Raw genomic sequence first — 27,732 nt, forward strand, 5'->3', positions numbered from 1 at the left:
AATATTGTTTCTTTTTATACTTTAATAAAATAAGTTCAGTATAAAACTATTCAAGGCTTGTGTGGATGGGATCAGATGGTTTGCGGGGATGGGGACAAATTTTTTCCCTGTCATTCTCTAATTCTGACCCCTTTGGCTCTGCAAAGTGTTTGCCATTATTTTATGGTATACGATCATTCATGTTTATCTTTCACAGAAACCATTATATATTAGTGTTGCATTTGCCAGGAGAAAGACTTGAGGTCATTTCTAGCTTTTTGACTCTTCCTCTTATTAGTAACATATGGAATTAAGTTTTAAACCAAGAATGGCCAAAAGTCCTCCAGAGCCAGTGTTGGTAGGTAACTCTGTAATACAGACTGGATCTTCCAGTAAAAACTGTTTTTTCCCCCTTTTTTCTTAATTATGTCCCAAACTTACCCCCCTCCCTTTTTTTTTTTTTTTATAAAACCGTAGCGTGGTTTTTAGTGTCGGCTGCAGCGATAACAGCTCCTAAGTTCATAGGAATTCTATGAGCATCGGAGCTGTTACCGCTGCAGTCGGTGCTAAAAACTGTGTTACAGTTTTGTAAAGGGGGGTAGGAGGTTAGTGTTGCCAGTGTGCTCTTTATGTTTTTTCATAGCACAGTGGTAACTTATATCTTCCATTTCATAGCTCTTTATATGGAATTCTTTGGTCCTTGGCTCATTTGATAAAATCCAAATGTGAAGAATAGCTAGTGCCCAGGTATGGTGGATGGCAAGGTTGGTGCTTCCTTTTCTGGGGAAGAGTTAATGTCTCCTCTGTGGAGGGGGACGCGGTTTATTTTTGATTGTCTCACATTTTGGTATGTGCCTTTCAGCTACCTTTGGGGCAAATCGTCGGCTGCAATGAGGGCACATGATGTAATCTGCATTCTCATCTTGCATGGGCGGTGGCAGATCAGAAAGCTTTCCAACCTTGGCAATAACCACCTGCATCTCACGAGATTGTCGGATGGTCTGGATGAAAGACTCATGCTTCTGGCGCCATGTACTCTTCTTAGCATGAATTTTTTGCTGTGAAGAAGAGGTAAATGTGGCTTAAAACATTATATCAGAGACCACAGGAAGAAATATAATAATAATAATAACAATTTTATTCTTCTATACCGCCATAGTCGAATGACGTTCACATCAAAAAAGGCTGGACAATCAGCAAATTACATTCCAAGGAATAAAGTTGGACACTCTGTGAAATATAGAATAGAGCTGGACAATAAGGCGATTTGCAGAATGAAATGAATTACAGAAAAAGCCAAATACTGGATAAAGCAAATTACAGAATGAAGTTGGACAGTCGGTGAATTACAGAATGCAAGGAGTGAGGGTATAACTTATTAACAGGAAATAGATAAAAGGAAAATATGAATCTTAGCTATGTAATATAGGTCTTGTGTATGCAACCCAAGGAATAATAGAAATTGAGAGAGGGTCAGCAACAGAAATAAATACACAATAGGTGTGAGGCATCACAGAGCATTGCTATAAGGCAGCAGTAATATCCCTAGGTTCAGAGAGGAGAGAATCCTCATGGATCACAATAGCACAATAAAAGCAGCACTTTCTGCAAGCTTACATTTCCTTTGTGGAGTGCAACTCTGGAACGCAGCGATCGGAGATATCCACGGCAGGAGAGACCGCGCAAACTGAGGCGCGAGATCTCTTCCTCGAGGGCGTCACACTATCCTCCGATAAGCGAAGTCCGCTCAGCTGTCCTGGTGCGACGGGAGAGTCCTTTTTGGATGTGCCAGCCCGTGAATCCTTCTTGCTGGCCCCACGGAGTGGGAGGACCGACTCTTGAAGGGGGCAAGAGGAGGTTGAAACTTCTTCCCAGCTGGTATCGAGAGTACAGCAAAACCAGGAAGACTCCTTTACAACTGAGGCAGCTCTTGGTGCACTGGGTGCTGCAGGGGCCTCGAGCAGAAGCTGTTCTCTTACAGAGGCCTAAGTCTTCACAATGGAGTTGATATGGGATGCTATATTTAACATGCAATCTTCTCTAGGGAATCAAATACAGCAACTTTCCATGCGATATACTACAGCACTTTCAGAAAATCTGGAACTTAAGACCACAGTAACATCCTTAGAGAATAAAGTGACTGATTTGGAGACTATGATAAAACCCTTGGAAATACAAGTTATAACTTGGGCTAAGGACAGTGCTAGTTTGCACTTTAAGCAAGAAATGATGAAAAATTCTATTAGGAGATGTAATCTCCGGATTAATAATTTTCCTAAAGTCCATCCTATAACTGCCTTAGCAATGTTTAAAAGATATGAGTGAAATTCTGAAAGTGCTTGAAACCTCATACCCACCTTCCCTCAAAAATCTATTTCCTTCCTACGACAGTTAAATCTCAAAATCCTAACCAGCAGAATGTTTCTGCTGATAGTTTGGACTTGACTAATTTCTTGGAGAAGTCGGACACTGAGGTTCAGGTTTCAGCCACATTAATTGTACAGTTTGCTATTGACTTTGATAGGGAATGGATACTTACGATGTTTTTCAAATATAAAGATGTTCCTTTTTTGACAAACATTATAAGAATGTATCCTGATGTTTCTCGTTCCACCCAGAAGAGAAGGAAATAATTTCTCATTTTGAGAACTCAGGCAGTCCGCTTAGGGGCAACCTTTGCTTTAAGATACCCCTGTAAGTACGTATTGGTATATAAAGAAAATAGATATGTCTTCTATGAACTGCAGCAGTTGTCTAAATTTGTCTCGGATAGAGAACAGTATGTATCTACTATATGAATTTTCCTGTTTTCCAAGATAGCTCAGGAAAACAATTGTCCTAAGAGCAGTCAGGCCCCCATTCTTTATTTCCTTTTGATTTAAATTCCGATGTATTATTTCCGTTTTATTTAGCTACGTACCCTATATTGAGGACTAACTATACTTTGTAATAAGGAGGAGTCTTCAAATAATTTGATATATCATATTTTCATTTTACATTGTATTTTTCTTGTTTGACTTATAAGATTGTCAATTGTTAAAATTATAAATAAAGAAATAAAAAAAAAAAGAGGAAGTTTGAGAGAGTCCGCAGGAGGTCAAGGCAAACTCATTTCCTCTAAATACTCCTTAGAGTACTTAGAACCAGAGTCCAATTTAAGATCCAGGTCCTCAGCCATTTGACGGAGGAAGGAGGAAAAGGACAATTGATCAGCCAGAGCATGGCCCCGAGAGGGATTCGATGACCTCGAGGTGCCTGGAGTGGGAAACGAAGGTGATGCTTCTCTGGAGTATTGATATCCAAGCAAATAAACAGACTGGGGCGAGGCACTGGAATCAGCTGAGCCCTCAGGTTATGCTATTGGTGTCCTGTCTCAAGGAGTTGGAGGCCTCGAAGAGCTGGAAGACCCGGATGAGGAAGGCTTCTCTCTGGAGGAGGACCTGCGCCTCGATGAGGGCCTCAATGAGGGCCTCGACCGGCGGTGAGAGTGCTGCCTGGAAGCAGGTCTCATGCGAGATCGAGGAGACTTCGCCCTATGCCTTGAAACGGGCAATGTCTTAAATGAGGATATAGGGCTAGAAGCTGTAGATCGAAGTCCCATAGACTCTGTGGTATGAATCGAGGAATCTCAAAGCACTCTTAAAGACTCGGCTACTTGTATGGAGTATGAGTATTCCAGACGAGACACTCGCAAAGACTCGACTCCTTGCATAGAGTGTGTAGCTTTAGCTCGAGGCACAAGCAAGGACTCGACCTCTTGTGAGACTGCTGAATGCCCAGGCTGGACTGCAGGAAGCTGAGTTGAGGCAGGGCTAAATTTGCTCAGTAACTGAACAAATTCCCGCTCCAAAATGGTCTGGATGGTAGCCTGCAATTGTGGATCCGAGTCTGAAACTGAACTACTTGCTGAGGCTAAAGGCTCCGAGGTCGAAGAGAAGGAATGCTTCGACTTGGAGGAATGATGCTTAGGCAGCTTGAGGACCACCGCTGGAACACAAGAGAGTCTGGTAGGACCAGAGGTTGTGCCCATGGATGTTGACATGCAGTAAGGAATATGTATATTGACTGTGTTCCCAGTAGTGAAGCCCTCAGTGATACCAATGTTTGTTTAAAGGGGTTTTGTATGTCTCTCCCTTCAGATAGTGAACTTTGAGCCATTGCTAGAAAGCTTTATTTATGAGGCTAACAAACGTTGTTCCCTGCTAAGCTGATGGGAGGTTCTTTCACACAGGTGTGCATAATTGATTAACTGAACGGCACAGCAGGGAGCTGTGCCGAGAGCCCTGCACGTTCCCCAGCTAGGCAAAGCAGAAAGAAAACTCCTTCACAGCATGAGATGTGCTGAGTGTGCCTTTTGGAAACCTGTACAAATGAAGAATCCGTCTTGCAGAGCAAGTGTGTGCGAGGAAACGGTAAGCTGGGGAAACCATGTGACATGCTGGCCAGGTTTCTCGTTGCTCAGTTTTGTTGTTAAAGTTTGTTTTCTTTTATGGGATTCCCTACCTTTGAACTGATACAGCTGTTGGAGCTGAAGCAGCTCAGTTAATGTTTCTAAAACCAAACTGCCCTGGTGAAAAGGACTGTATAAAGTTTTGCTAAGAAAGTCCAGAGGCAAGAGACTGTATGTTAAGGTGGAACACACCCAAAAACCTGGACACTGGATTTTGAAGCTTTTGCCTTGTTTGAGCAGCTTGTGTTTGCCTCATAGTATTGAGTGCCTATTTTGAAACCTGCTGAACTGAAGCCTATTTCTTTTGTTGAATGAAACCAGTGATCACAATAAAACCTTTTGATTTGCTACATCCTGTCTGAGACTCTTGCCTTGCATGCCCTATTAGGCTGATAGGAAGCCAAGCCAAGTCCTGAAGGGTCCCTTGGTAGTAGGGGACACACCGGGCCAGAGCATTGTGTCACGATCCCGCGGCTAGAGCACGGGTGTGACACCCTACATCCTGTGGAATGCCCTGATGAAGCAGCAGGCTCGCTTTGAGTTGGACGCCTACTCGTCTCGCCCACAGGACCATTGGAAATTTTATTGTAGCTTTTGGCAGCAGATATTGGACACTAATGCTTAATCGCTATTAAGAACATAAGAAGTTGCCCCCGCTGAGTCAGACCAGAGGTCCATCCTGCTCAGCGGTCCGCTCCCGCGGCGGCCCATCAGGCCTAATGCCTGAACAGTGGTCCCTGATTAATTTTGTAACTTACCTCTAATCCCATCCCTATAATCTACCTCTTATCTGTACCCCTCAATCCCTTTGTCTTCAAAGTACCTATCCAAAGCTTCTTTGAACCCCTGTAGCGTCCTCCTGTTTATCACATCCTCTGGTAGCGCGTTCCATGTATCTACCACCCTCTGTGTGAAAAAGAACTTCCTGGCGTTTGTTCTAAACCTCTCCCCTTTCAGTTTCTCTGAATGCCCCCTTGTACTTGTTGATCCCCTTAATTTGAAAAATCTGTCCCTGTCTATTTTTTCTATGCCCTTCATGATCTTGAAGGTTTCTATCATGTCTCCTCTTAGTCTCCGCTTTTCCAGGGAGAAAAGCCCTAGCTTTTTCAGTCTGTCAGTATATGAGAGGTCCTCCATGCCCTTTATTAGCTTAGTTGCTCTTCTCTGGACCCTCTCAAGTACCTCCATGTCCTTCTTGAGGTACGGCGACCAGAACTGAACACAGTACTCCAAGTGCGGGCGCACCATAGCACGATACAGTGGCAGGATGACTTCCTTTGTCCTGGTCGTAATACCCTTCTTAATGATACCCAACATTCTGTTTGCTTTCCTTGAGGCCGTGGCACACTGCGCCGACGCCTTCAATGTTGTGTCTCCCATCACTCCCAGGTCTCTTTCAAGGTCGCTCACCCCTAGCGCTGATCCCCCCATTTTGTACATGAACATCGGGGGTTTTTTCCCTATATGCATGACCTTGCATTTCTCTATGTTGAAACTCATTTGCCACATTTCGGCCCATTTTTCCAGTGTTGTCAGATCTTTTTGGAGATCTTCGCAGTCCTCCATGTTATTGACCTTGCGATATAGTTTGGTATCATCCGCAAATTTAATAACCTTACACTTTGTTCCTGCCTCCAGGTCGTTAATGAATATATTGAATAGGAGCGGTCCCAGCACCGACCCCTGTGGAACTCCGCTCGTGACGCATTGCCAGTCTGAGTAATGTCCCTTTACTCCAACCCTCTGTTTCCTGTCCGCCAGCCAGTTTTTGATCCATCGGTGGACCTCCCCTTGCACCCCATGGTTCCATAGCTTCCTTAGTAGTCTTTCATGTGGCACCTTGTCGAAGGCTTTTTGGAAGTCAAGGTAAATGATATCTATGGATTCCCCTTTATCCACCTGGCTGGTTACCCCCTCAAAGAAGTACAATAAGTTCGTGAGGCATGACCTACCCTTGCAGAAGCCATGCTGGCTCGACTTTAGCTGCCCATAGTTGTCGATGTGTTCCCAGATGCTGTCCTTAATCAGCGCTTCCATCATCTTTCCCGGGACCGAGGTCAAGCTCACCGGCCTGTAGTTTCCTGGGTCTCCCCTTGAGCCTTTCTTGAAGATGGGTGTGACATTTGCTATTTTCCAGTCTTCCGGGATCTCTCTAGTCTTTAGGGATAGGTTGCATATTTGTCAAAGTGGCTCAGCTATTTCGTTCCTTAGTTCCTTGAGTACCCTTGGGTGAATGCCATCCGGACCTGGCGATCTGTCGCTCTTTAGCCTGTCTATCTGCCTGAGGACATCCACCTTGCTCACCTCTAGCTGGACCAGATTTTCATCCTGCTCTCCTTTTACGATCTCCTCGGGCTCTGGAATGTTGGTTGTGTTCTCCCTCGTGAAAACTGACGTGAAGAACTTATTTAGCCTGTCAGCTATCTCCTTTTCCTCTTTTACCACTCCCTTTCTGTCCCCATCATCCAAGGGTCCCACTTCCTCCCTTGCTGGTTGCTTCCCCTTAACGTACCTTGAAGAATGATTTGAAGTTTGTTGCTTCCCCTGCCAGTCTCTCTTCATATTCTTTCTTTGCTTTCCTAACCAGTCGATGACACTCCTTTTGGTGTTTTTTGTGTTCCTTTTGGTTCTCCTCTGTTTTGTCCTGTTTCCATTTTTTGAATGATGCTTTCTTGTCATTTATCGCCTTTTTCACTGCATTTGTTATCCAGACTGGGTTTTTTGTTCTATTTTTTTTGCACCCTTTCCTGTACTTGGGGATGCACGGGTTCTGTGCTTCGTGCACTGTGCCCTTGAGTATGGTCCAGGCATTTTCTACGGACTACATCTTCCTTGTGCTGTCGTTGAGTTTCTTTCCCACCATTTTCCTCATGGCATCATAATTCCCTTTTCTGAAGTTAAGTGCAGTCGTTGTAGTTCTTTTCACCTTTGATGATCCAATTTCTAGCCTGTACTGGATCGTGTTGTGATCGCTGTTTCCTAGCGGGGATAGTACCGCCACCTCCTTAGCGGGTCCCCCTAGTCCGTTGAGGATCAGGTCAAGGGTGGCATCACCCCGTGTTGGTTCTGTGACCAGCTGTTCCATGAAACAGTCCCTCGTGTCTTCCAGGAATTTGGTCTCCCTCATGCAGTTTGAGTGCCCAATACTCCAGTTTATTCCCGGGTAGTTGAAGTCTCCCATTACCACCACAATTCCGCTTTTGCATACCTGCCTCAGTTCAGCCTCCAGATCCTGGTCGATTTCTTCCGTTTGTCCAGGTGGGCGATAGTACAGACCCAATTTTATGTCTGCTCCAGTTCCTCCTGGTAGCTTAACCCATAGTGATTCCAAGTCGTCCGCCTTTACTGTTGTTTCCATCCTGGTTGAAGGTATAGAATCTTTTATATATAGCGCTATTCCTCCACCCTTTTTGTGTGACCTATCTCTCCTGTAGAGTTTGAATCCTGGTAAAGCCACATCCCATTCATTGTCATTAGTCCACCACGTTTCTGTGACTCCAATTATGTCTATGCCCTTTTTACTGGCTAGGATTTCCAGCTCTCCCATTTTAGCCCTTAGGCTCCTAGCATTAGTGTATAGGCAAAGTAAGTCCCGTTTGTTCGCCTTTTTTGCTGTATGTCCTCGTGGTTTGGCGCTCCTGGCTCCCTCGTGAGTTGCCAAACCCCAAGCCTCGTCTCGGTCATCCTCCTCCTGTGGTGTGTCTGTTTCGTCCTCAGCCTGTTCCCCTGTTTTTGGTTGTCCCTCTGGATTCCGTTGTTCTCTATTAGTGCTGCTTGCCAGTTTTATTTGTGCACTAGACCCCTGCAATTCTCCCTTAGGTCCATTTTCAAAAAATTCCCACTCAGACCTGAGCCCTCTTTTACAGTGTCCTTGCTCAATATCTTTGGCCCGGGTCCCCTGCATTGCGTCCTTAGGTTCTTTTTCCAAAAGTTCCCTCCCAGTCCCGATCCCTTTTTTACAATGTCCTTGCTCTATGTCCATGGCCCTGGGCCCCTGTGTTGTATCCTTAGGTCCTTTTCCCAAAAGTTCCCACTCAGTCCCCAGCCCTCTTTTACAATGTCCCTGCTCAGTATCCTTACTTGATACTTTTGTCCGATGTGTCAGATCGACTGTCGGCTTTCCCCTCTTCCTCAGTTTAAAGCCAGATCAATGACGCTCTGGACGTTGCGTGTCAGCATCCTTGTCCCAGTCGTGCTCAGGTGCAGTCCGTCTCTCCTGTAGAGCTTATTCTTTCCCAGGAAGGTTGTCCAGTTCCGTGCAAAAAGGAAACCCTCCTCCTCGCACCATCTCCTGAGCCAACCGTTTATTGCTTGTAGTTCGCTCTGCCTCCTTGCATCCGCTCTAGGTACTGGCAGGATCTCTGAGAAGGCTATCTTCCTTGCCCTCAGTTTCAGTTTCCTCCCCAGGAACCTGAACTGATCGGTTAGTGCAGTCCTGTTGTAGTCCCTCCTGCTGACGTCGTTGGTTCCAACATGGATACTACAGCTGTCTCCTCCGTCACGGCCCCTTCCAGGATCCTCTCGATTCTGTCGGTGACGTCCTTCGTTCTTGCTCCCGGGAGACATGTCACTAGACAGTCCTCTCTCCCTCCAGCTATGTGACTGTCCACTCCTCTCAGGATTGAGTCTCCCACCACGATAGCAGATCTCCCCTTCTTCAAATGTCTCTCTGGTCTTAGGTCTGTGTCGGTGGTACAGTCCTCTAGTCCCTCCTCCGGGATTTGTCGGGTCTCCTCCTCATCTGCCTGTCCAGATTCTCTGCAAGGTCCTACTCCCATGGCGTCTGGTGGATTTTGTCGTCCGTCTGTTAGCTCCCTCCTGATGTGCTTGTGGTCCTGTGCCTCCACCATCCTGCAGGCCTCCTCGATGAACTTCTCGAGTTCCCTAACTTGCTCCGTGATGTGGTCCTCTCTGGCGGTGTCTTCTGTTGCCCAGCACTGCTCCTCTATGGTGCAGAGTCCCTCCAGTTCCTGTACTCGAACCTGCAGTCTCCCGACCTCCTTCTTCAGGCTATCCAGTTCCTGGCATCGACTGCATATGTACGCCTGCCTCCCGGAGGGGAGGTAGTCATACATATGACATTCGATGCAGTAATGTTTTCCTGTGATAGATTGTCTGGTTTCCCTATTTCTTTTACTCCTTTTGCCATGAGGGATGGTGATAGGACAAGTGCATTCAATCTGCGGCCTGGTGATATGACAAGTGCATTCAATCTTCTCTGCCACAAGCTGCACATCCGCTGGCAGCCTTGAGGGGCTCCCTCCCCACCTGGTCCACCTTGACCTGTGCCTGATGTTGTTATTATTTCCCTTTTGTTGTCAGGGATCCCTTTTATGATGGGGGTGGCGTTCCTCCAGCAGGGAGAGAGTGTGTAAGTGTCTGTGTGTGCATATGTGTGGGTGTGCCTTGGGGTGTAAGGGGGTGTTTATGTCTGGATTGTGTATGCTGTGACAGGGTGATGATTGCCTGTGTTGAATCGTTTGGGGATTCTGATTGTTCTTCTTTATCTAAAATGGACAGGGGTTGCTGGCTGGAGAGCTGCTTTTTTGCACTTTTCTTCGCTCATGACGTAGTTCTGATGTACCTTTTTCAGTATCTCTGTGTGCTCCCTACTTGGCTGTGTCACTTTGTTCATGTTTGTTCCACTGCTTGCTTTGTTGCCTAGTGTTTTGTTCTTGTTATCCAGCTGCCTCTTGTCTCAATAAAAATGATAACACTTCTAAAAATTGAAAAAAATATATAAATGAACAAAACTATGGGCTCCTTTTACAAAGGTGCGCTAGCGTTTTTAGCGCACACACCAGATTAGCGCGCACTATAGCGTGCGCTAACTGAAAAACTACTGCCTCCTCAAGAGGAGGCAGTAGCGGCTAGCGCGTGCGGCATTTTAGCGCGTTAAGGGCCTAACGCACCTTTGTAAAAGGAGCCCTATGTTACGGGGACACTATAAAAATAAAGAAAAAAAATGGAGGCCAAGATAAAACAGAAGACAAACACTTGCAAAGGAATGATATAAACATCCAAAAGAGGAAATGTGAACACCCAAGTATACACAGAGAAAAGTAATGTCCTGAGCAATTAAATCGTTAGCAAGGAGGCAGAAAGAACACAGTGACAACAGAAAAAAGTTTGAACAGAGTGAGTAGTAAAAGGCAATAAGTTTTCACAATGTTTGTCTTGCAGGAGTTTCCTACCATGGCTGGGGCGGCTCTGCTCCTATACATGTACGGCTCCAGATCAGTGCCCCTTGTTCTGGCTTTGGATGAATCAAACACTTTCCTCTTAGAATTCTGCATTTTTCTGCAGACTGTTGCATGTTTTTCCAATCTTTCCAAAAGGAAGCTGCGATTACAGACAGGGCATGGCATCAGGTCATTCGCAATAGCATTTGCTGGGTAAAATTTGTTATCCTCACCGACATCAGATGGTATCTCTGTATACAGATCTAAGTTCATGGTTGGAGGCTTTACTTGGTCCGACAGTTCTTCTGGGCTGCAATAGCTGTGGCCTCTGGAAAAAGGAGTAACAGAGCCATTTGCTAAAAGTTGAGGATCTAACTGGTGGATGGAGATAATCTCAAATGGGGCTGAAATCTCTTGAGCTCGCATTTTGCTATTACTTGCAACTAGTCTTTCTTTTTTTAGCCTTACTACTGTGTGCTCTTGGGGACTGATCAGGGGATTATGCCTGTAAGAAACAGCGTGTATGGCTGGATTAACCAAAGCTTTATTATTTTTGGCAATCAGTCTGCTTTTGTTAATGCTGATATCGGTCTCCTCATCCTCCTCTTCATTACTAGATCTGGATGACAATTTGATAATGTTCTTGAATCCATTAGTTACTGCAGTCCCCACTTCTTTCCTAGGGAACATGGCCTCTCTCTCATATAGGGTCTTCCCTGTTTCATGTCTTTCATTTCCATTTCTTGCTTCCTTTTCTACTTGCTCCTTCTCTCTCTGTATCCTCCTCAACTCTTCTTCTGTCCTTCTAAGTTTCTCTTGCAGGAGGGCTTCCTTCCTTTGAATCTCCAGCTCCAGGTTTTCTCCCATTGCCTCCAGTTTCTGGATCTGCCAAGATTCTGGCCTTCGTGGATTAGACCTTGATCTGTGTTGTATCCCCTTTGGCCCTTCAGATGGTGTAGAAGTACATATGACCTCTTCTTTAGTAGTGGACAATGTTCTTCTTTTGGAGCTAGGAGTGCTCAAGTTTGTTGTGGGAAGTGAATGCTGAAGTATAGTAGTGTTGGGTTCTCCAACGTGAATAATATTGTTCAGGCTTGCTGTCTTTCTATGAAACACAGGTCTTAGGGGATAAGCTCGATCTATTCCAGCACTTTTCTTGGCCACCCAATTTGAGGGCCACATTTGAACTTGACTGTTATAGTCAGAATTGGTGTTCTTACTGTGGGATTCTGCTGAGGAGAAGCATTTCTTGCACAGAGCCTGTGGGTCTTTCCCTGGGAAGTCAGATTGCATGGTAGTATACAAAGGAAGATGGTGATGCGAGCAGATCTGAGCTTTGATCAAAGCAGTTGGTTGCTGTTGGGGAAAGAGATTTATTAATGTCTCTTCTCTCTGCTTCAAATGTTGCTGCTGGTACTCACTTTTCATCAATTCCAGCCTAGACAGATGCTTGGCCTTGGACCCTTGCTCAAAGCTCCTATCCTGTCCGATTAAAGGGAATGTTGAAGTCTCTTATCTTCCTGTATGATGGTATAGTGTCCATATGAAGGTACAGAGTCTTCTGGTGATGCACTATCCAAAACTGTTTGGAACACCTGTAGTTATACAGTATATAAAATAACAGACTTAAATTTAGCTCTTAAGATTACATTTTTCATAAGCTTCAGATAAAAGCAGATAGAAAAATGAAAGAACCCCCCCCCCAAACACACAACAGATCAATTTTTCTGCACAATTTAAAAACAAAGTTTCTTTTGCTCAAGGAACTGAGTTCCTGTAGCTTGTGCAAGGGACAAAGAAAAAAACTGTAACAACAAAACATTTATACTAAAAGAGTTGAGGGTCATTTGCCCGAAAGCACTGGAGTTCCTTTCTCATCCTAAATCCTGTAAACCGTGCCGAGCACTGCGTCTACGGAGATGGTGCGGTATATAAACCTAAGGTTTAGTTTAGTTTAAATTTGAAATGTGGGTAAAGTTTTACATCTTGCTTTGAATAAATATTTGCTTCCATAACACTGGACAACAAAATTTTCCAAAAGTTTTGCTTCCTTAAAACAAACTGGTGCTTATGATAGACCCCCTTCAAAATAAACACAAATATAATTTCCCACTGACTGTATCATGTAGGAATTTTGAGAAACATGATGGGGAACTAAAATAATGTCAAAATATAATAATAAAAATGAGGAGAGCAGAACACACACACTGCAGCCATTCGTGCAGAAGGAAAGACTGCTAGAGGGCATTAAGCTGATCTGTGAAGTACACTGGAGGCAGAGTGAAAAATCTGGAGTGGATTCCTTCAGCAGTCAATGCGAGTATGGGGAAATAACCATGTTGTCTAGAACAGTGGTTCCCGACCCTGCCCTGGAGGACCACCAGGCCAATCGGGTTTTCAGGCTACCCCTAATGAAAATGCATGAGAGAGATTTGCATATAAAGCACAGTTACTTACCGTAACAGGTGTTATCCAGGGACAGCAGGCAGCTATTCTCACATATGGGTGACATCATCAACGGAGCCCGGATGCAGACGCCTCACAAGCAGACTTGCTTGAAGAAACTCGAAGTTTCGAGTCGCCCACACCGCGCATGCGCGAGTGCCTTCCCGCCCAGCACAGAGCGCGTCTTCTCAGTTCAGATAGCTAGCGGAGAAGCCAACCAGGGGAGGTGGGTGGGTTGTGAGAATAGCTGCCTGCTGTCCCTGGATAACACCTGTTACAGTAAGTAACTGTGCTTTATCCCAGGACAAGCAGGCAGGTATTCTCACATATGGGTGACCTCCAAGTTAACCAGAATGGGATGGTGGGAGTGTTGGCAATTTAGGAGAATAAATTTTGTAATACTGTTTGGCCAAACTAGACAAATGGTGGGATGCATCCGTAGATGTTTCGTCAGCCGGAGGCCCGAAATCATAATGCCCTTGTACAGATTCATGGTGAGACCTCATCTGGAATATTGTGTTCAATTCTGGAGACCACATTATCAAAAAGATGTGCGGAGAATTGAGTTGGTTCAACGAATGGCCGCTCGGGACTCAAGAATCTACAGGATCCCCACCAGCATGGATTCACAAAGGGAAGGTCCTGCCAATCCAATCTAATCAGCTTCTTTGACTGGGTAACAAGGAAACTGGATATGGGGGAGTCTCTGGACGTCGTATACTTGGACTTCAGCAAAGCATTTGATAGCGTCCCGCACTGCAGATTGTTGAGCAAGATGACGTCGATGTGACTGGGAGCAACATTGACGACATGGGTCAATGACTGGTTAAGCGGTAGACTCCAGAGGGTTGTGGTTAACGGTACCCCCTCCAATACATCAGAGGTGACCAATGGAGTGCCACAGGGCTTGGTCTTGGGACCGAACCTTTTCAACATATACATAAGAGACCTGACTCAGGGGCTTCAAGGTAAAATAACATTATTCGCCGACGCCGCCAAACTATGCAACATAGTAGGTAACAGCGCTTTGCCTGATAGTATGGAGCAGGACCTACTCTTATTGGAACATTGGTCCTCGACTTGGCAGCTAGGCTTCAATGCTAAAAACTGTAAGGTCATGCACCTTGGTAGCAGAAACCCGTGCAGAACTTACACTCTAAATGGTGAGACCTTAGCTAGGACTAAGGCAGAACATGATTTGGGAGTGTTCATTATTGAAGACATGAAAACTGCCAATCAGATGGAGAAAGCTGCATCCAAGGCTAGACAAATGGTGGGATACATCCGTAGAGGTTTCGTCAGCCGGAGGCCCGAAGTCATAATGCCCTTGTACAGATCCATGGTGAGACCTCATCTGGAATATTGTGTTCAATTCTGGAGACCACATTATCAAAAAGATGTACAGAGAATTGGGTTGGTTCAACGAACGGCCACCAGGATGGTCTCGGAACTCAAGAACCTCCCATATGAGGAAAGACTAAATAAATTGCAGCTATACTCGCTCAAGGAACGTAGAGAGAGGGGGGACATGATTGAGATGTTTAAATATATCACGGGCCGCATCGAGTTGGAAGACGATATCTTCTTTCTTAAAGGACCCTTGACCACAAGAGGACATCTGCTGAAAATCAAGGGCGGGCAATTTCATGGCGATGCCAGGAAGTATTTCTTCACCGAAAGGGTGGTCGATCATTGGAATGAACTTCCACTGCAGGTGATTAAGGCCAGCAGCGTGCTAGATTTTAAAAAGAAATGGGATATGCATGTGGGATCTCTAAGTTCTGAGGGTGGGTCATTAGCATGGGCAGACTTGATGGGCTATGGCCCTTTTCTGCCGTCATATTCTATGTTTCTATATAAACTGTCCATCCCGTCTGGAGAAAGTATCCAGACAATAGTGAGAAGTGAAGGTATGAACCGAGGACCAAGTAGCAGCCTTGCAAATTTCCTCAATAGGTGTAGATCTGATGAAAGCTACTGAAGCTGCCATTGCTCTGACTTTATGGGCTGTGACTTTACTGTGAAGGGGTAATCCAGCCTGGGCATAGCAGAAAGAGATACAAGCCGCCATCCAAATGGAGATGGTACGCTTAGAAATAGGATGTTCCAACTTATTAGGGTCGAAGGAAACAAAAAGTTGAGGAGCAGTTCTGTGTGGTTGGTGCGTTCCAAGAAGGCCAAAGCACGTTTACAGTCCAGAGTATGAAGAGCTGATTCTCCAGGGTGAGAATGAGGCTTTGGAAAAAACAATAGAAGTACGATGGATTGGTTGAGATGAAATTCTGAGACTTTAGGTAGGAATTTCGGATGAGTACGAAGAACTACTTTGTCATGATGGAACACTGTGAATGGTGGGTCAGTAACTAAAGCTTGCAGCTCACTGACTCATCGAGCAGAAGTGAGGGCAATGAGAAACACCACTTTCCAAGTGAGATACTTCAGATGAGCCTTATCAATTGGTTCAAATGGAGACTTCATGAGTTGAGTAAGGACAACATTGAGGTCCCAAACCACAGGAGGTGGTTTGAGAGGAGGTTTGACATTGAAAAGTCCTTTCATGAATCTGGAAACCACCGGATGAGCAGAGAGGGGTTTCCCTTCAATAGGCTGATGGAAAGCTGCAATTGTACTGAGATGGACTCATATAGATGTAGACTTGAGGCCAGAATTGGGTAAGTACAAAAGATAGTCCAAAACAGAAGATAAGGAGGAATGCTGAGGCTCCTTATGATGAGAAAAACACCATGTAGAAAATCTAGTCCATTTCTGGTGATAGCATTGTCTAGTTGTAAGCTTTCTAGAAGCTTCTAAAACGTCTCTTACAGATGGAAAAAACTGAAGAGGGGTTATGTTGAGAGGTACCAGGCTGTCAGGTATAGAGACTGCAGGTTGAGATGAAGCAGAGATCCCTGACTCTGTGTAAGCAGAGAAGGAAAAACTGGTAGAAGGTATGGCTCCCTGCTGCTGAGTTGAAGTAGAAGGGAGTACCAGGGTTGTCTCGGCCACTGAGGAGCGATTAGAATCATGGTGGCATGATCGTTCATCAACTTGACCAGAGTCTTGAGAAAGAGAGGGAATAGAGGAAATGCATAGAGGAAAAGATTCGTCCATTCCAGAAGAAAAGCATCTGCCTCGAGGCGGTGAGGAGAGTATATCCTGGAGCAGAACTGAGGCAGTTTGTAGTTGTGGGGAGCTGCAAAGAGGTCTATCTGTGACATTCCCCACTGTGAAAAAATGTGATGAAGAGGCGAGGAATGGAGAGTCCATTCGTGAGGTTGTAGGAGATGACTCAAGTTGTCCACCAATCAATTCTTTGCCGCTTGAATGTAGACAGCTTTGAGAAAGGTGTTGTGGCTGATTGCCCAGTCCCAAACCTCCAGAGCTTCTTGACAAAGGGAGGCAGATCCCGTTCCTCCCTGTTTGTTGACATAATACATGGCAACTTGGTTGTTCGTGCGAATGAGGACTACTGTGTTGTGAAGTAGATGTTGAAAAGCATGGAGAGCTTTGAGGATCGCTCTGAGTTCCAACTGATTGATATGACACTGACGATCCGTACTGGTCCAGAGGTCTTGAGTACGGAGACCATTGAGATGAGCGCCCCAAGCGTAGATCGAAGAGTCTGTCGTGAGGACCTTCTGATGAGGGGGTGTTTGTAAAAGCAAGCCTCTGGAAAGATTGGAAGAGAGCATCCACCAACGGAGAGACTGCTTCAAAGAAGGAGTGACTGTGATGTGTCGAGAAAGAGGATTGCAAACCTGCGTCCATTGAGATGTCAGGGTCCACTGAGGAATTCTGAGATGATGTCTGGCAAAAGGAGTCACGTGTACTGTGGAGGCCATGTGACCTGGAAGTACCATCATGTGTCTCGCTGAGATAGAAGAGCGGGAAGACACTGTGTGACAGAGTTGAAGAAGAGCTTCCAGACGTTGTTGTGGAAGGAATGCTCCGAGTTGGATAGTGTCCAGAACAGCTCCAATGAATTGTAGATTCTGTGAGGGCTGAAGCTGAGATTTGGGAAAGCTGATTTCGAATCCCAAACTTTGTAGGAACCAGGTAGCCCGTTGGGTCGCTACAATAACCCCTTGATTATGAACTGAGACTAGATTGCCGCCCTCAAGCAGGGATTTTGAGATCCCTGTACTATAAGATCCTGCACGCTATTATCTGGTGACGGGACAAAAGTGCGTGGCCGGCGCTCACTTGTCTTGCGCTAACTTGTCTGCTCCCTTTTGTCCGCGTGCTTATGTCTTAGCGCAGTTATCTTATGCTCACTTGTCTTGCGCTTACATGTCTTGCGCTCAGTTGTCTTCGCGCATTTGACTTGCCACCGAGACAAGCCTTAACTGTGTACGTTCTGGTTCAGAAGGAACTTGTCTAACTTTGTCTTGAATCCCTGGAGGGTGTTTTCCCCTATAACAGCTTCCGGAAGAGCGTTCCAGTTTTCTACCACTCTGAGTGAAGAACTTCCTTACATTTGTATGGAATCTATCCCCATTTAACTTCAGAGTGTGCCCTCTTGTTCTCTCTACCTTGGAAAGGGTGCACATCCTGTCTTTATCTACTAAGTCTATTCCCTTCATTATCTTGAATGTTTCAATAATGTCCCCTCTGTCTCCTCTTTTCAAGGGAGAAGAGGCCCAGTTTCTCTAATCTCTCACTGTACGGCATAGAATCAAGTAGCATTGTAACTGTATTGATAAAAATCTATAAATAGGAAATGGAAATAAGGCAATTTTTTTAAATTAAACCCCTTTCCTCAGGTCAGGACAGGATACCATAACAGCAGTATACTGTACTGTCTTGAAGAAAGATTTGGCCTCTGAAAGCTAATTGAAAAATGGATAGGTCCAATAAAATGGTATTTTCTTATTTCTCATTATTTATTTTATTTCTATTTGTTAATTTGTAAAGTGGTGTTTGTTATGTATCAGTTTTTTCAAATTTACATCTACATCTATATTTTGCACAGTATTAGGGGACAAGGAGTTGATCTGAGGAAAGCGACAGATGCCGCCATAGCTCTAACTTTGTGGCCCATCACTCGACCCTGCAGAGGAAGACCAGCCTGAGCATAGCAGAAAGAAATGCAAGCAGCCATCCAGTTGGAGATGGTACGCTTAGAGACAGGACGTCCCAACCTATTCGGATCAAAAGAGATGAAAAGTTGAGGAGATGTTCTGTGAGGTTGAGTACGTTGAAGGTAAAACGCCAACGCACGTTTACAGTCCAAAGTATGCAGAGACGCCTCACCGGGATGAGAATGCGGCTTAGGAAAAAACACCGGTAGAACAATAGATTGATTGATATGAAAATCTGATACTACTTTAGGTAAGAATTTTGGATGTGTATGGAGAACCACCTTATCATGGTGAAAAACTGTGAAAGGTGGATCCGAGACCAACGCTTGCAACTCACTGACTCGACGGGCAGAAGTGAGGGCAATCAAGAATACAGCTTTCCAAGTTAAATATTTAAAATGAGCCAAGTCAATAGGTTCAAATAGAGGTTTCATCAGTTGAGCCAGAACAACATTAAGATCTATAATAATAATAATAATAATAACTTTATTTTTCTATACCGCCATAGTCAGGCGACTTCTAGGCGGTTTACATTATAAGAAGGCTGGACATTCAGCGAATAGCAGAAATCTTAATACAATACGATATCGTAGATCCACTTACAATTCAATGCTGTGAATCTAGAAACAATAACATATAATGCAGTCTAAATACAATAGTATATAATACAGTGAGTCTAAATACAATAACATTTAAAAGTCTAAATATAATACCGTACAAGGAGTCTTAATGCAGTACGATAGTCTAAATGGGAAACTTACGTGTTAAATTGGAGAACTATGGGCGAAGAGTATCTGAGAGATTTAGGACATCCATAAGTTGGAGTTCTAAGGGTAGAGGAGATCAGAAAGAGAGGGGCTTCTTGAGAGAGAGAAGGGCGTTTGTTGGGGAGGGGAGTCTTAGAGGGGGGGGGGACTGTTTTAGTCAATGAATTTTGCGAATAGGGCGGTTTTGATCGATTTGCGGAATGCATTATAAGTCGTATTGGGTTCGTTTATGTGGTTTTTCAGCCAGATTTGCTGTCTGTTCGCTTGGAACTTAAAGGTTCTGTCCAAGAAGGATTTGTATCTGCAGCCTGTAATCTTTGGGTAAGCAAAGATGTTTTTGTTTCTGGTCGTTCTAGTGGGGTTGTGTAGGCTGAAGTGAGTTTGTAGGTATGAAGGCGCTAGTCCCCAGGCTTGCTTGAAACAGGTGCAAGCAAATTTGAAAAGAATTCGCGCTTCTATTGGAAGCCAATGCAGCTTTTTATAGTAGGGGCTGATGTGGTCGTTTTTTCTTAGTCCGAAAATTAGGCGGACGGCGGTGTTTTGTATTAATCTCAGTTTTTTTATTGTCTTTTGTGGGATGCCCAGGTAGATGATATTGCAATAGTCGAGGAGGGATAGGGTCAGTGTCTGTACCAGCAACCTGAATGATGTAGGGTCGAAGTATTTTTTTATGGTTCTTAGTTTCCATAGCGTGTAAAAGCATTTTTTCACTAGTGAATTTGTGTGGTCGGTCATAGTTAGGTGAGTGTCAAGAGTGATACCCAGTATTTTTATGTTTTTGGAACTGGAGGAGGTTTGATAGGTGGATGAAGATTAAAAAGGCCCTTCATAAAACGAGCAACCAAAGGATGTGCCGAGAGCGGTTTCCCATCCAGAGGTTGATGAAAAGCAGCAATCGCACTAAGATGAACTCTAATAGATGTGGATTGAAGGCCTGACTGAGATAAATGAAGCAAATAATCTAGAACTGAAGCCAAAGAGGAAGATTTCGGCTGAAGACTACGACCGGAACACCAAGTCGAAAATCTAGTCCACTTGTGGCCATAACACTGACGAGTGGATGGCTTCCTGGAAGCCAGAAAAACATCTTGAACAGACTGAGAGAATTGAGAAGGATCTGTTATGCAGAAAGGAACCATGCCGTCAAGTGAAGAGACTGCAGGTTGGGATGAAGTAAAGACCCCTGACTCTGAGTGAGCAGAGAAGGAAAAACCGGTAGTAGAAGAGGTTCCCTGATGCTGAGTTGAAGAAAAGAGAACCAAGGTTGTCAGGGCCACCGAGGCGCTATGAGAATCATCGTGGCATGGTCCGACTTTAGTTTGACAAGAGTTCTGAGAATTAGAGGGAATGGAGGGAAGGCATAAAGAAACTGACCCCTCCAATCCAGAAGAAAAGCATCCGCCTCGAGACGAAGAGGCGAGAAAATGCGGGAACAAAACAGAGGTAGTTTGAAGTTGTTGGGTGACGCAAAGAGGTCCACCCGAGGAGTTCCCCAGCGAAGAAATACTTGACGAAGTGTGGGGGAGTTGAGCGTCCATTCATGAGGTTGAAGCAGACAGTAGCGCAAACTAGTGCTGCCCGATTCAAGAAAAAAAAAAATTTTTTTGATTCGATTCAGCCTATTGAATTGGTTTATCGATTCAACTTTCCTGCCCAATTGGGTGTTTGTTTGTTTTTTCAAACATCCTGGTGGGTTTATTTTATAGCTTTTTCACCCCCCTTTGGCTTCTCCTAACCACACTGGCGCTGTGGTGTAAATAAAATAAAGAAACAAAAAGGACTTTTCCTCTCTGTTAAATCCTAGCTCGCGTTTGCAGTCTAACACCAGCTCTGGCAGGATACACATTTCAAATCTGACATATTGTAATCACAAAACAGAAAATAAAATTAGTTTTTCTACCTTTTGTTGTATGGTTATTTTTCAAATCTTGTTGGTCCAAGGCTCTGGTTGTCTTCTGATAACTTGCTTGCCAGGGTCTCCTTCTTCCTTCTTTCTGCATGCTAACCATCCATCTGCCATCTCTGTCCTCCCCGTTTTCCTTCCCTCCCCAGGAGGTCTGGCATCTATCCTTTTTTCGTCTCCTTCCACAGATTCATCTTTTCTTAACTACCCTTTCATCCAGCATCTCTCCCTCCTTCCCCACCACCCCAGGGTCCACCATCTCTCCCTTTCTTTTCCCAACTACCCTCCTATCCAGTATCTCTATCCCCCCCTCCACACCATCTGTTATGTCCAACTTCTCTCCCTTTCTGTTCCTTCCCTCTCTAAAAACCATGGTCCATCATCTCTCTCCCTCTTCTATTTTCAGACCCATTATTTCTTCCCACCCAAAGTCTAGCATATATGCTTCTCTTTGAACCCCCCCATTCCCTCTGTGTATTTTTACACCAGGGCCCCCCTCCCTGAAGGCCTGTCCCCCCCTTAAAGGCCTGCACTCCCCCCCGAAAGCCTGCACCCCCCTTGAAGGCCTGCATCCCCTCTTGAAGGCCTGCCTGCCTGCCTGATCCCCTTGAAGGCCTATCCCCCCCTTGAAGGCCTGTCCCCCCCTGAAGGCCTGCACCCCCCAAAGGCCTGTCCCCTCCTTGAAGGCCTGCCTGTCCCCCCCCTTGAAGGCCTATCCCTCCCTTGAAAACCTGCCTGCTTGTTCCCCCCTTGAAGGCCTGTCCCCCCTTTGAAGGCCTGTCTGCCTGTCTCCCCTATGAAGGCCTGCCTGTCGTCCCCCCCTTGAAGGCCTGCCTGCCTGTCACCCCCCCTACCCCTTGAAGGCCTGTCTGCCTGCCCGCCCCACCCCGAAGGACCGCTAACCCCCCTGGCCTCCCTGCACCAACTATGAAGCACCCTGCAGCGGGATCGCGATGTCAGCGATCCCTGCGCTGCTTCGGAGCTGCTTCCTCCGCCGCGGACCCGCCCCTCCTCTGACATCAGAGGAGGGGCGTGACCACAGCGCAGGAAGCAGCGCCGAAGCAGCTCAGGGATTGCTGACATCGCGATCCAGCTGCCGGCTGCTTCTTGGTGGTACAGGGAGGCCAGGTAGGCGAGCGGTCCTTCGGGGGTGGGGGGGACTGAACGGCAAGGCCGAGAGCACCCCCTCAGGGCTTGTCACCCGGGGTGGACCGCCCCCCCCTTAGTACGCTACTGTGTCTCAAGACAATCTGCTCCCTAGAAAACTCTAAGTTTCAAGTTCAAGTTTCAAGTTTATTAGGTTTCTTGATTAATCGCTTAATCAGACTTCTAAGCGATGTACATATTAAAATTTACATTTGTTAGGTGACAATACAATACATAAAATACTTAAAAAGGACTAAATTACACTCAATTTAACATATTCTTAACATTAGGTGAGGAGTCCTACAAAAGAAAGCCTGCAGTGGAAATGCGCTGCTGAAGAAAAAAGCAGAGGAAGCAAAAATCGGCAAGATCGAGGGCCAGACACTGCAAGAAGAAGCTGTGGATGGCGGTGACCACAAGTGTCCAAGCACAGCAACTGCCCGTGTTGAGAACAATCGGCAGGAGAGACAGCCATAGGAAAAACGAACACTATGGCGATCCATAAGCAGTGTTCTCCCTAGGGCCTTTTAGCTGGGCGGTCCGCCCAGCTAATTTAGACAAGCGCCCGGCTATCATCTGCTGCTGCCGCCGCTACTGAACATTAAAAAACAAACAAAAAAAAAACGGCTTGGAGATTTCAGCCCGTAGCGAGCTTATGCTCCGGAGCTCTATTGGGGGAAATGCTGCCGGATCCTGCCTTCGCGGAAACAGAAAGTAGGCAGGACCCGGCAGCAAGAAGAGGAAATGCTTCATTAACCTGTCTCCCGTCTTAGCCCGTAGCGAACGCTTGCTTCAGGGCTCTCAACATGTGCGTGCCGGCTTCCCTTCTCTTCCCTCCGAAACCGGAAGTTATGTCCGGGGTGGGGAGGGGGGAAAAGAAGGGAAACCGGCACGCACACGTCAGAGCCCTGGAGCATGAGTTCGCTACGGGCTAAGGCGGGAAACTTACAATTTGTTGCTCTTGCTGCTGGGTCCTGCCTACTTTCTGTTTCCGCGAAGGCAGGACCCGGCAGCACTTCTCTACATCGCTCCTTAGTTTTTATGAAGTGGTGCAGTGAGGGGCCATCGGCTGTGGTTACCACAGCCAGCACTTTACTGGCGCAGGTAGTAGCAGCAGGAGGACGATGGTGGCCTTATGTAATCAATGAGGCGAGCCCAGTGGTGGCGCTGCAGTGCCTGCGGGAGGTGTGCAAGAGTGTGACAGCCGCCCTGGAGTCGCTGCACTTCAACAAACTGGACTTTGGTGAGACCGGCGTGCTCAATCACTTCTACAATGCAGGTGCACGGGAAGCGCGAGAGTGGGGGTAGAAAGTGGCCAGAGTGAGAAGGTATCAGGCCCCGTGGGGTTGTTGGGGGTGTATATGGGGTTTTTATTACTTATAACCAGCTGAATTTCAAAATAAAAGTGTAAGCAGAGTGGCTGTACTGCTATAAATAATTCGTTTAAAAAGTGCACTAATGAATTGCCATCTTAATGGAAATTCTTGCAAGCCCCCTTGTTAATACTGCTGTTTTCTTGGTAGTTATTTCAGCTGGGGGGTTTTTTTGGCAGCTCATAAGAGCCAAACTGAACAGTCTTTTACCTCTCCTTTACTGTCACTACAGAATTTGCTTTTTCTTCATTGTCATTTTCAGAGCCCCCCACTCACTTTTTCCTGCTCCTCCTTTTCACAGCTGGGCCTTCCTCCCACAAAAGGACAAACAGTGAGTGAGAAGTGTCACCATCATATTGTCCTGTCCAGAAGGCTGAGCCTATCTTCCATGTCTGCTTTCAAAGGCTGTTGAGAAAAATCTGAAGTTGGAAAAACTGAATTGAAGTTTTCCCCATGAATTTGATTGTACTTGATCAGAAAATAATTTTTTTTAAAAATTTGAAAGCCCTTCCTGGGGTCCCTCAAAGTCACTAATTACAAAGCTCCATTTTTCTTAAAATTTGCTATTATTTTTTATTAATGAAGCAATTTTCTTGGTATTATAGCTATATAACTGTTTAGATTGCTGCAGCTGCCAATGCTCCTGGAGGGAGGTTTGTCGGTCATCTCACGGTGGGGTTCGCATGGAAGGGAGAGATAGGAGGGTCAGCGGGGTGGGGGGGGGGGAGAAGTGGGCTGCTGTGGTTGCTCCAAGGCCTAGCGTCATTAACTTCTTTGGGCAGTGTTTACAATTTGCTGTTGTTGCCAGCTTCAGGCCTTCCTCTCTGCTGAATCCTGCCTAATTCCTGTTTCCATGAAGGTAGAATCCAACAGAGAAGGCCCGAAGCCGGCAACAGCAGCAAATTGTGAATGCTGCTGCTGCTGCCCGAAGAAGTTCATGACCGGGGATGGGGTGACAGAAGGAGGAAAGTGAGCAGAGGGTGGAGAGAATTGCTGCACGCAACTGGAGGGAGAAAGAAAGGGAGAAGGAAGATGGGGGAGGGTGGGAAAGGAAGGAATGAAAGGAGATGCCAGGGCATGGAGGGGGAGGGAGAGATGGGAAAAAAAGGAGAGAGATGCCAGGGAATCAGGGAAAGGAAGGAGACAGAGATGCCAGCCCGTGGGGTGGGAAGGAAAGAAAGGAGAAGAGAGAGATGCCAGAAGAGGTGGTGACAGAGAGAGAAAAATGGAGAGCTAGCAGAGCTGAAATCAATCATGTACAAAGGAGAGATGGGGCACAGGATAGACAGTTTATGGAAGGAGCATAGAAAGAGGGAAGATACCACATGGAACAAGGAGAGGGCAGACAGTGAATGGAAAGGGCTGATGCTGCATGGAAGACAGAGAGAGGATAGATGCTGGCTAGAAAGAAGAGAGTGAAGACAAGATGATTAAAGCAGAAACGACAAAAGATTGAAAAAAGATTTTTTGTTGCTTTAGAATAAAATAATATTGTAGTTGTATTGATAAAACTTTTAGAAACAGAAAATAAGGTAATCTTTTTACTGGACTTATTTTAATACATTTTTTACTAACTTTTAGAGACCAAAACCCCCTTTCTCAGGTCAGGACAGTATAATGTAACAGCAGTATACTATATTGACCTGAAGAAGGAGGCTGTGGCCTCTGAAAGTTAATTGAAAAATTGATTAGCCCAATAAAATGGTATATTCTTATCTTCAATTTATGTTTTATTTTTATTTGTTAATTTGTAAAGTGGTGATTGTTATGAATCAGTTTTTTCAAATTTACATTTACTGTCTTTATATTTTGCACAGTATTATGTTTCTTTGGTGGCAGATTCTGGTTTCTTGGTGATTCAGTTAAATTTTTGTCTACATATTTTTATTTTTAGTTTGTGATTATTCCATATTGGGCGAGGGTGTATCTGTGTTCTGTGTGTATAAAAAGGACATGGTTTTCTGTTAGCAATGACTGTGCAGGATCTGGCTTTAGTTTTACAATGTGTGTGTTGGTGTTCTAGTGCTCACTGCAGTGTTTAAGATGCTGCCTTTTCCTAGGTGCACCCTTGTTGTGTGACTCATGGATTATTACTAAAAAATAACTTTTTTATATAGAGGAGAGGGTTGTTAAAAATGATTAGCACTGGCTGTCATATATACTAGGTACACCACTGGATTTAATGACCCTATTCTAACCACCAAATTTCCCCGTCCCACCCCACCCGGCTGAAAAAAATTTCTGGGGAGAACACTGCATAAGGGTCTGCTGAACCCAAGTCTACAACAAAATCAAAATAAGATATAATCACTTTTTTGGGGGGGAGGGGGGTTAGTAAAAAAGAAAAGGGAACTGACTAAGAAGTCAGAAGCCCCACGTGACGACTTAGCTCTGCGGAAACCAAGAAACTGTAGGATTGCGCCCCTACTGGCCATGTGATGCACTTTTAAAGTGGTCCATACCGGGGCTCCGTCGGTGACGTCACCCATCAGTGAGAATATGCTGCCTGCTTGTCCTGTGATAACTCCGCCGTTTCTCCGGGACCCCAGCAGTTCATGGGTTGAGCCTTAAGCCCCAGAAAACCTCACACCATGAAGGGGGAGATGACCCTGGAGCTCCACAAACAAGGCTGAGCACATACACTGCTGAGCAATTTGCTTGCAGAACAAAACAGGAAGAAGGGGCAGCTGCTTGCAGAGACTCTCACGGAGGAGACGGTGGTGAAAGAGCCCTTCAAAGCGCGGGGCTCGCCTTACCTCAGCGCTCAGAACTCCGCCGTTATCTCCGGGACCCAAGAGCCCGCCTTCCGCCTGTTGCTACAGGTTGCTAGGAGACCGTGACCTCAGCGCGCGCCGCAAGTGGAGCTGCTGGGCCCGAGGCTCGCAACGGATTGGCTGCCGCCGCGCGCGCTCAGGTTCTCTCTGGCGTCGGTTACTGCGGTGGCTCTTCAGCATCTCGGAGCCGGATCGCAGAAGGTAAGCGCGGCTGTGGGCGGTTAGCGGCGGCCTTTAGGCTTTTCGGCCTTGCGCAGCGGCAGGCATTAGCATCCGGGCACTTTTGGACTGAGCTCCTACGCCGCGCTGTACACGAAACACATCTTGAACCCTCGCCGCGCTGTACACAAAATCCTTATGAGACCAAAGGAACAGAAATATCCATTTCATCCTACACTGTCAAACTATAAAAGATCACACATGGTGTTAGGCCAAGGAGTGCAATTAGGTCAACTACACTTGACAGCTTGGTTCCTTTCCACCTGACTCCTTCCTTTGAGTTTTCTCAGTCGGTGCGGGATGTCCTGGAAGTTTCTCATAAGGCTTCTACTAGGCTGTGTTATTCCCAGAAGCGGACTAGATTCGCCACGTGGTGTGCTTCCCACCGCGTAGAGCCTCTGTCTGCCTCCTTGTCCTCGGTACTGGATTATTTGCTTCATTTGTCTCGGTCTGGCCTCAAGACGAATTCTATTAAAGTCCATCTCAACGCGATTGCTGCCTTTCACCGGCAGCTTGATGGGAAATCGCTCTCGGTCCACCCGCTGGTTTCTCGCTTCATGAGGGGTCTCTTGAATGTCCATCCTCCTCTCAAGCCTCCCCCTGTGGTTTGGGATCTGAATGTGGTTCTTGCTCAACTGATGAAGCCTCCCTTTGAATCCATTGATAAAGTTCCTCTGAAGTTCCTTACTTGGAAAGTGGTGTTCCTGATTGCTCTCTCGTCAGTGAGCTGCAGGCTCTGATTGCGGACCCACCTTTTACTGTCTTTCATCACGACTAGGTGGTCCTGTGTACTCATCCTAGGTTCTTGCCTAAAGTAGTTTCGGATTTCCACCTTAATCAGTCTATTGTCCTTCCGGTGTTTTTTCCTAAGCCCCATTTTCATCCGGGAGAGGTGGCGCTTCATACCCTTGACTGTAAGAGAGCGTTGGTTTTTTATATCCAACGGACCCAGTCTTACTGGAAGGTTGCTCAACTTTTCTTGTCCTTTGATCCTAATCGGTTGGAGTGTCCTGTCTCCAAGCGCACCTTGTCAAACTGGTTGGCTGCTTGTATTTCCTTCTGCTACGCTCAGGCTGGTCTCTCGCTGCACAGTCGGGTCACGGGGCATAAAGTCCGAGCGATGGCGGCGTCTGTCGCTTTCCTCAGGTCCACGCCTATTGAGGAGATCTGCAAGGCCGCCACTTAGTCTTCGGTTCATACCTTCACCTCTCACTACTGTCTGGATGCTTTTTCCAGGCGCGACAGCCAGTTTTTCCAGTCGGTTTTGCGTAATCTGTTCTCCTAAATTGCCAACTCTCCCTCCGTCCCCTTTGGTTAGCTTGGAGGTCACCCACATGTAGAGAATATCCTGCCTGCTTGTCCTGGGATAAAGCACAGTTACTTACCATAACAGGTGTTATCCAGGGACAGCAG

General features: G+C 45.9%; 2 protein-coding genes across 4 annotated transcripts in view; one reads left to right on the forward strand and one right to left on the reverse strand.

Annotated features, from left to right (window-relative positions):
* ZC2HC1C (zinc finger C2HC-type containing 1C) lies at positions 1–26,218 on the reverse strand. 2 transcript variants are annotated; one of them, XM_033952824.1, is made up of 3 exons: positions 26,083–26,218; positions 10,624–12,206; positions 1–1,037 (listed from the first exon to the last, which is right to left on the reverse strand). In XM_033952824.1, exons 2-3 carry the CDS (start codon positions 12,037–12,039, stop codon positions 771–773), a joined length of 1,683 nt encoding a protein of 560 aa, XP_033808715.1. In that variant the 5' UTR covers positions 12,040–12,206; positions 26,083–26,218; the 3' UTR covers positions 1–770. The 2 variants fall into 2 exon arrangements, with proteins under 2 accessions (XP_033808715.1, XP_033808716.1); XM_033952825.1 differs by lacking the exon at positions 26,083–26,218 and adding an exon at positions 25,968–26,061.
* The window catches only part of ACYP1 (acylphosphatase 1), a 39,408-nt gene continuing 37,849 nt past the window's right edge, over positions 26,174–27,732 (forward strand). Inside the window, exon 1 of one of the 2 annotated variants that reach the window (XM_033952826.1) lies at positions 26,174–26,301. The gene's annotated coding sequence lies outside the window, so the exon portion shown is untranslated. The remainder of the gene's footprint in view (positions 26,302–27,732) is intronic. The other variant, XM_033952827.1, reaches the window with a different exon arrangement.

The sequence above is a fragment of the Geotrypetes seraphini genome, chromosome 7 (assembly GCF_902459505.1).
Source record: "Geotrypetes seraphini chromosome 7, aGeoSer1.1, whole genome shotgun sequence".
Taxonomy (NCBI): Eukaryota; Metazoa; Chordata; class Amphibia; order Gymnophiona; family Dermophiidae; genus Geotrypetes; species Geotrypetes seraphini.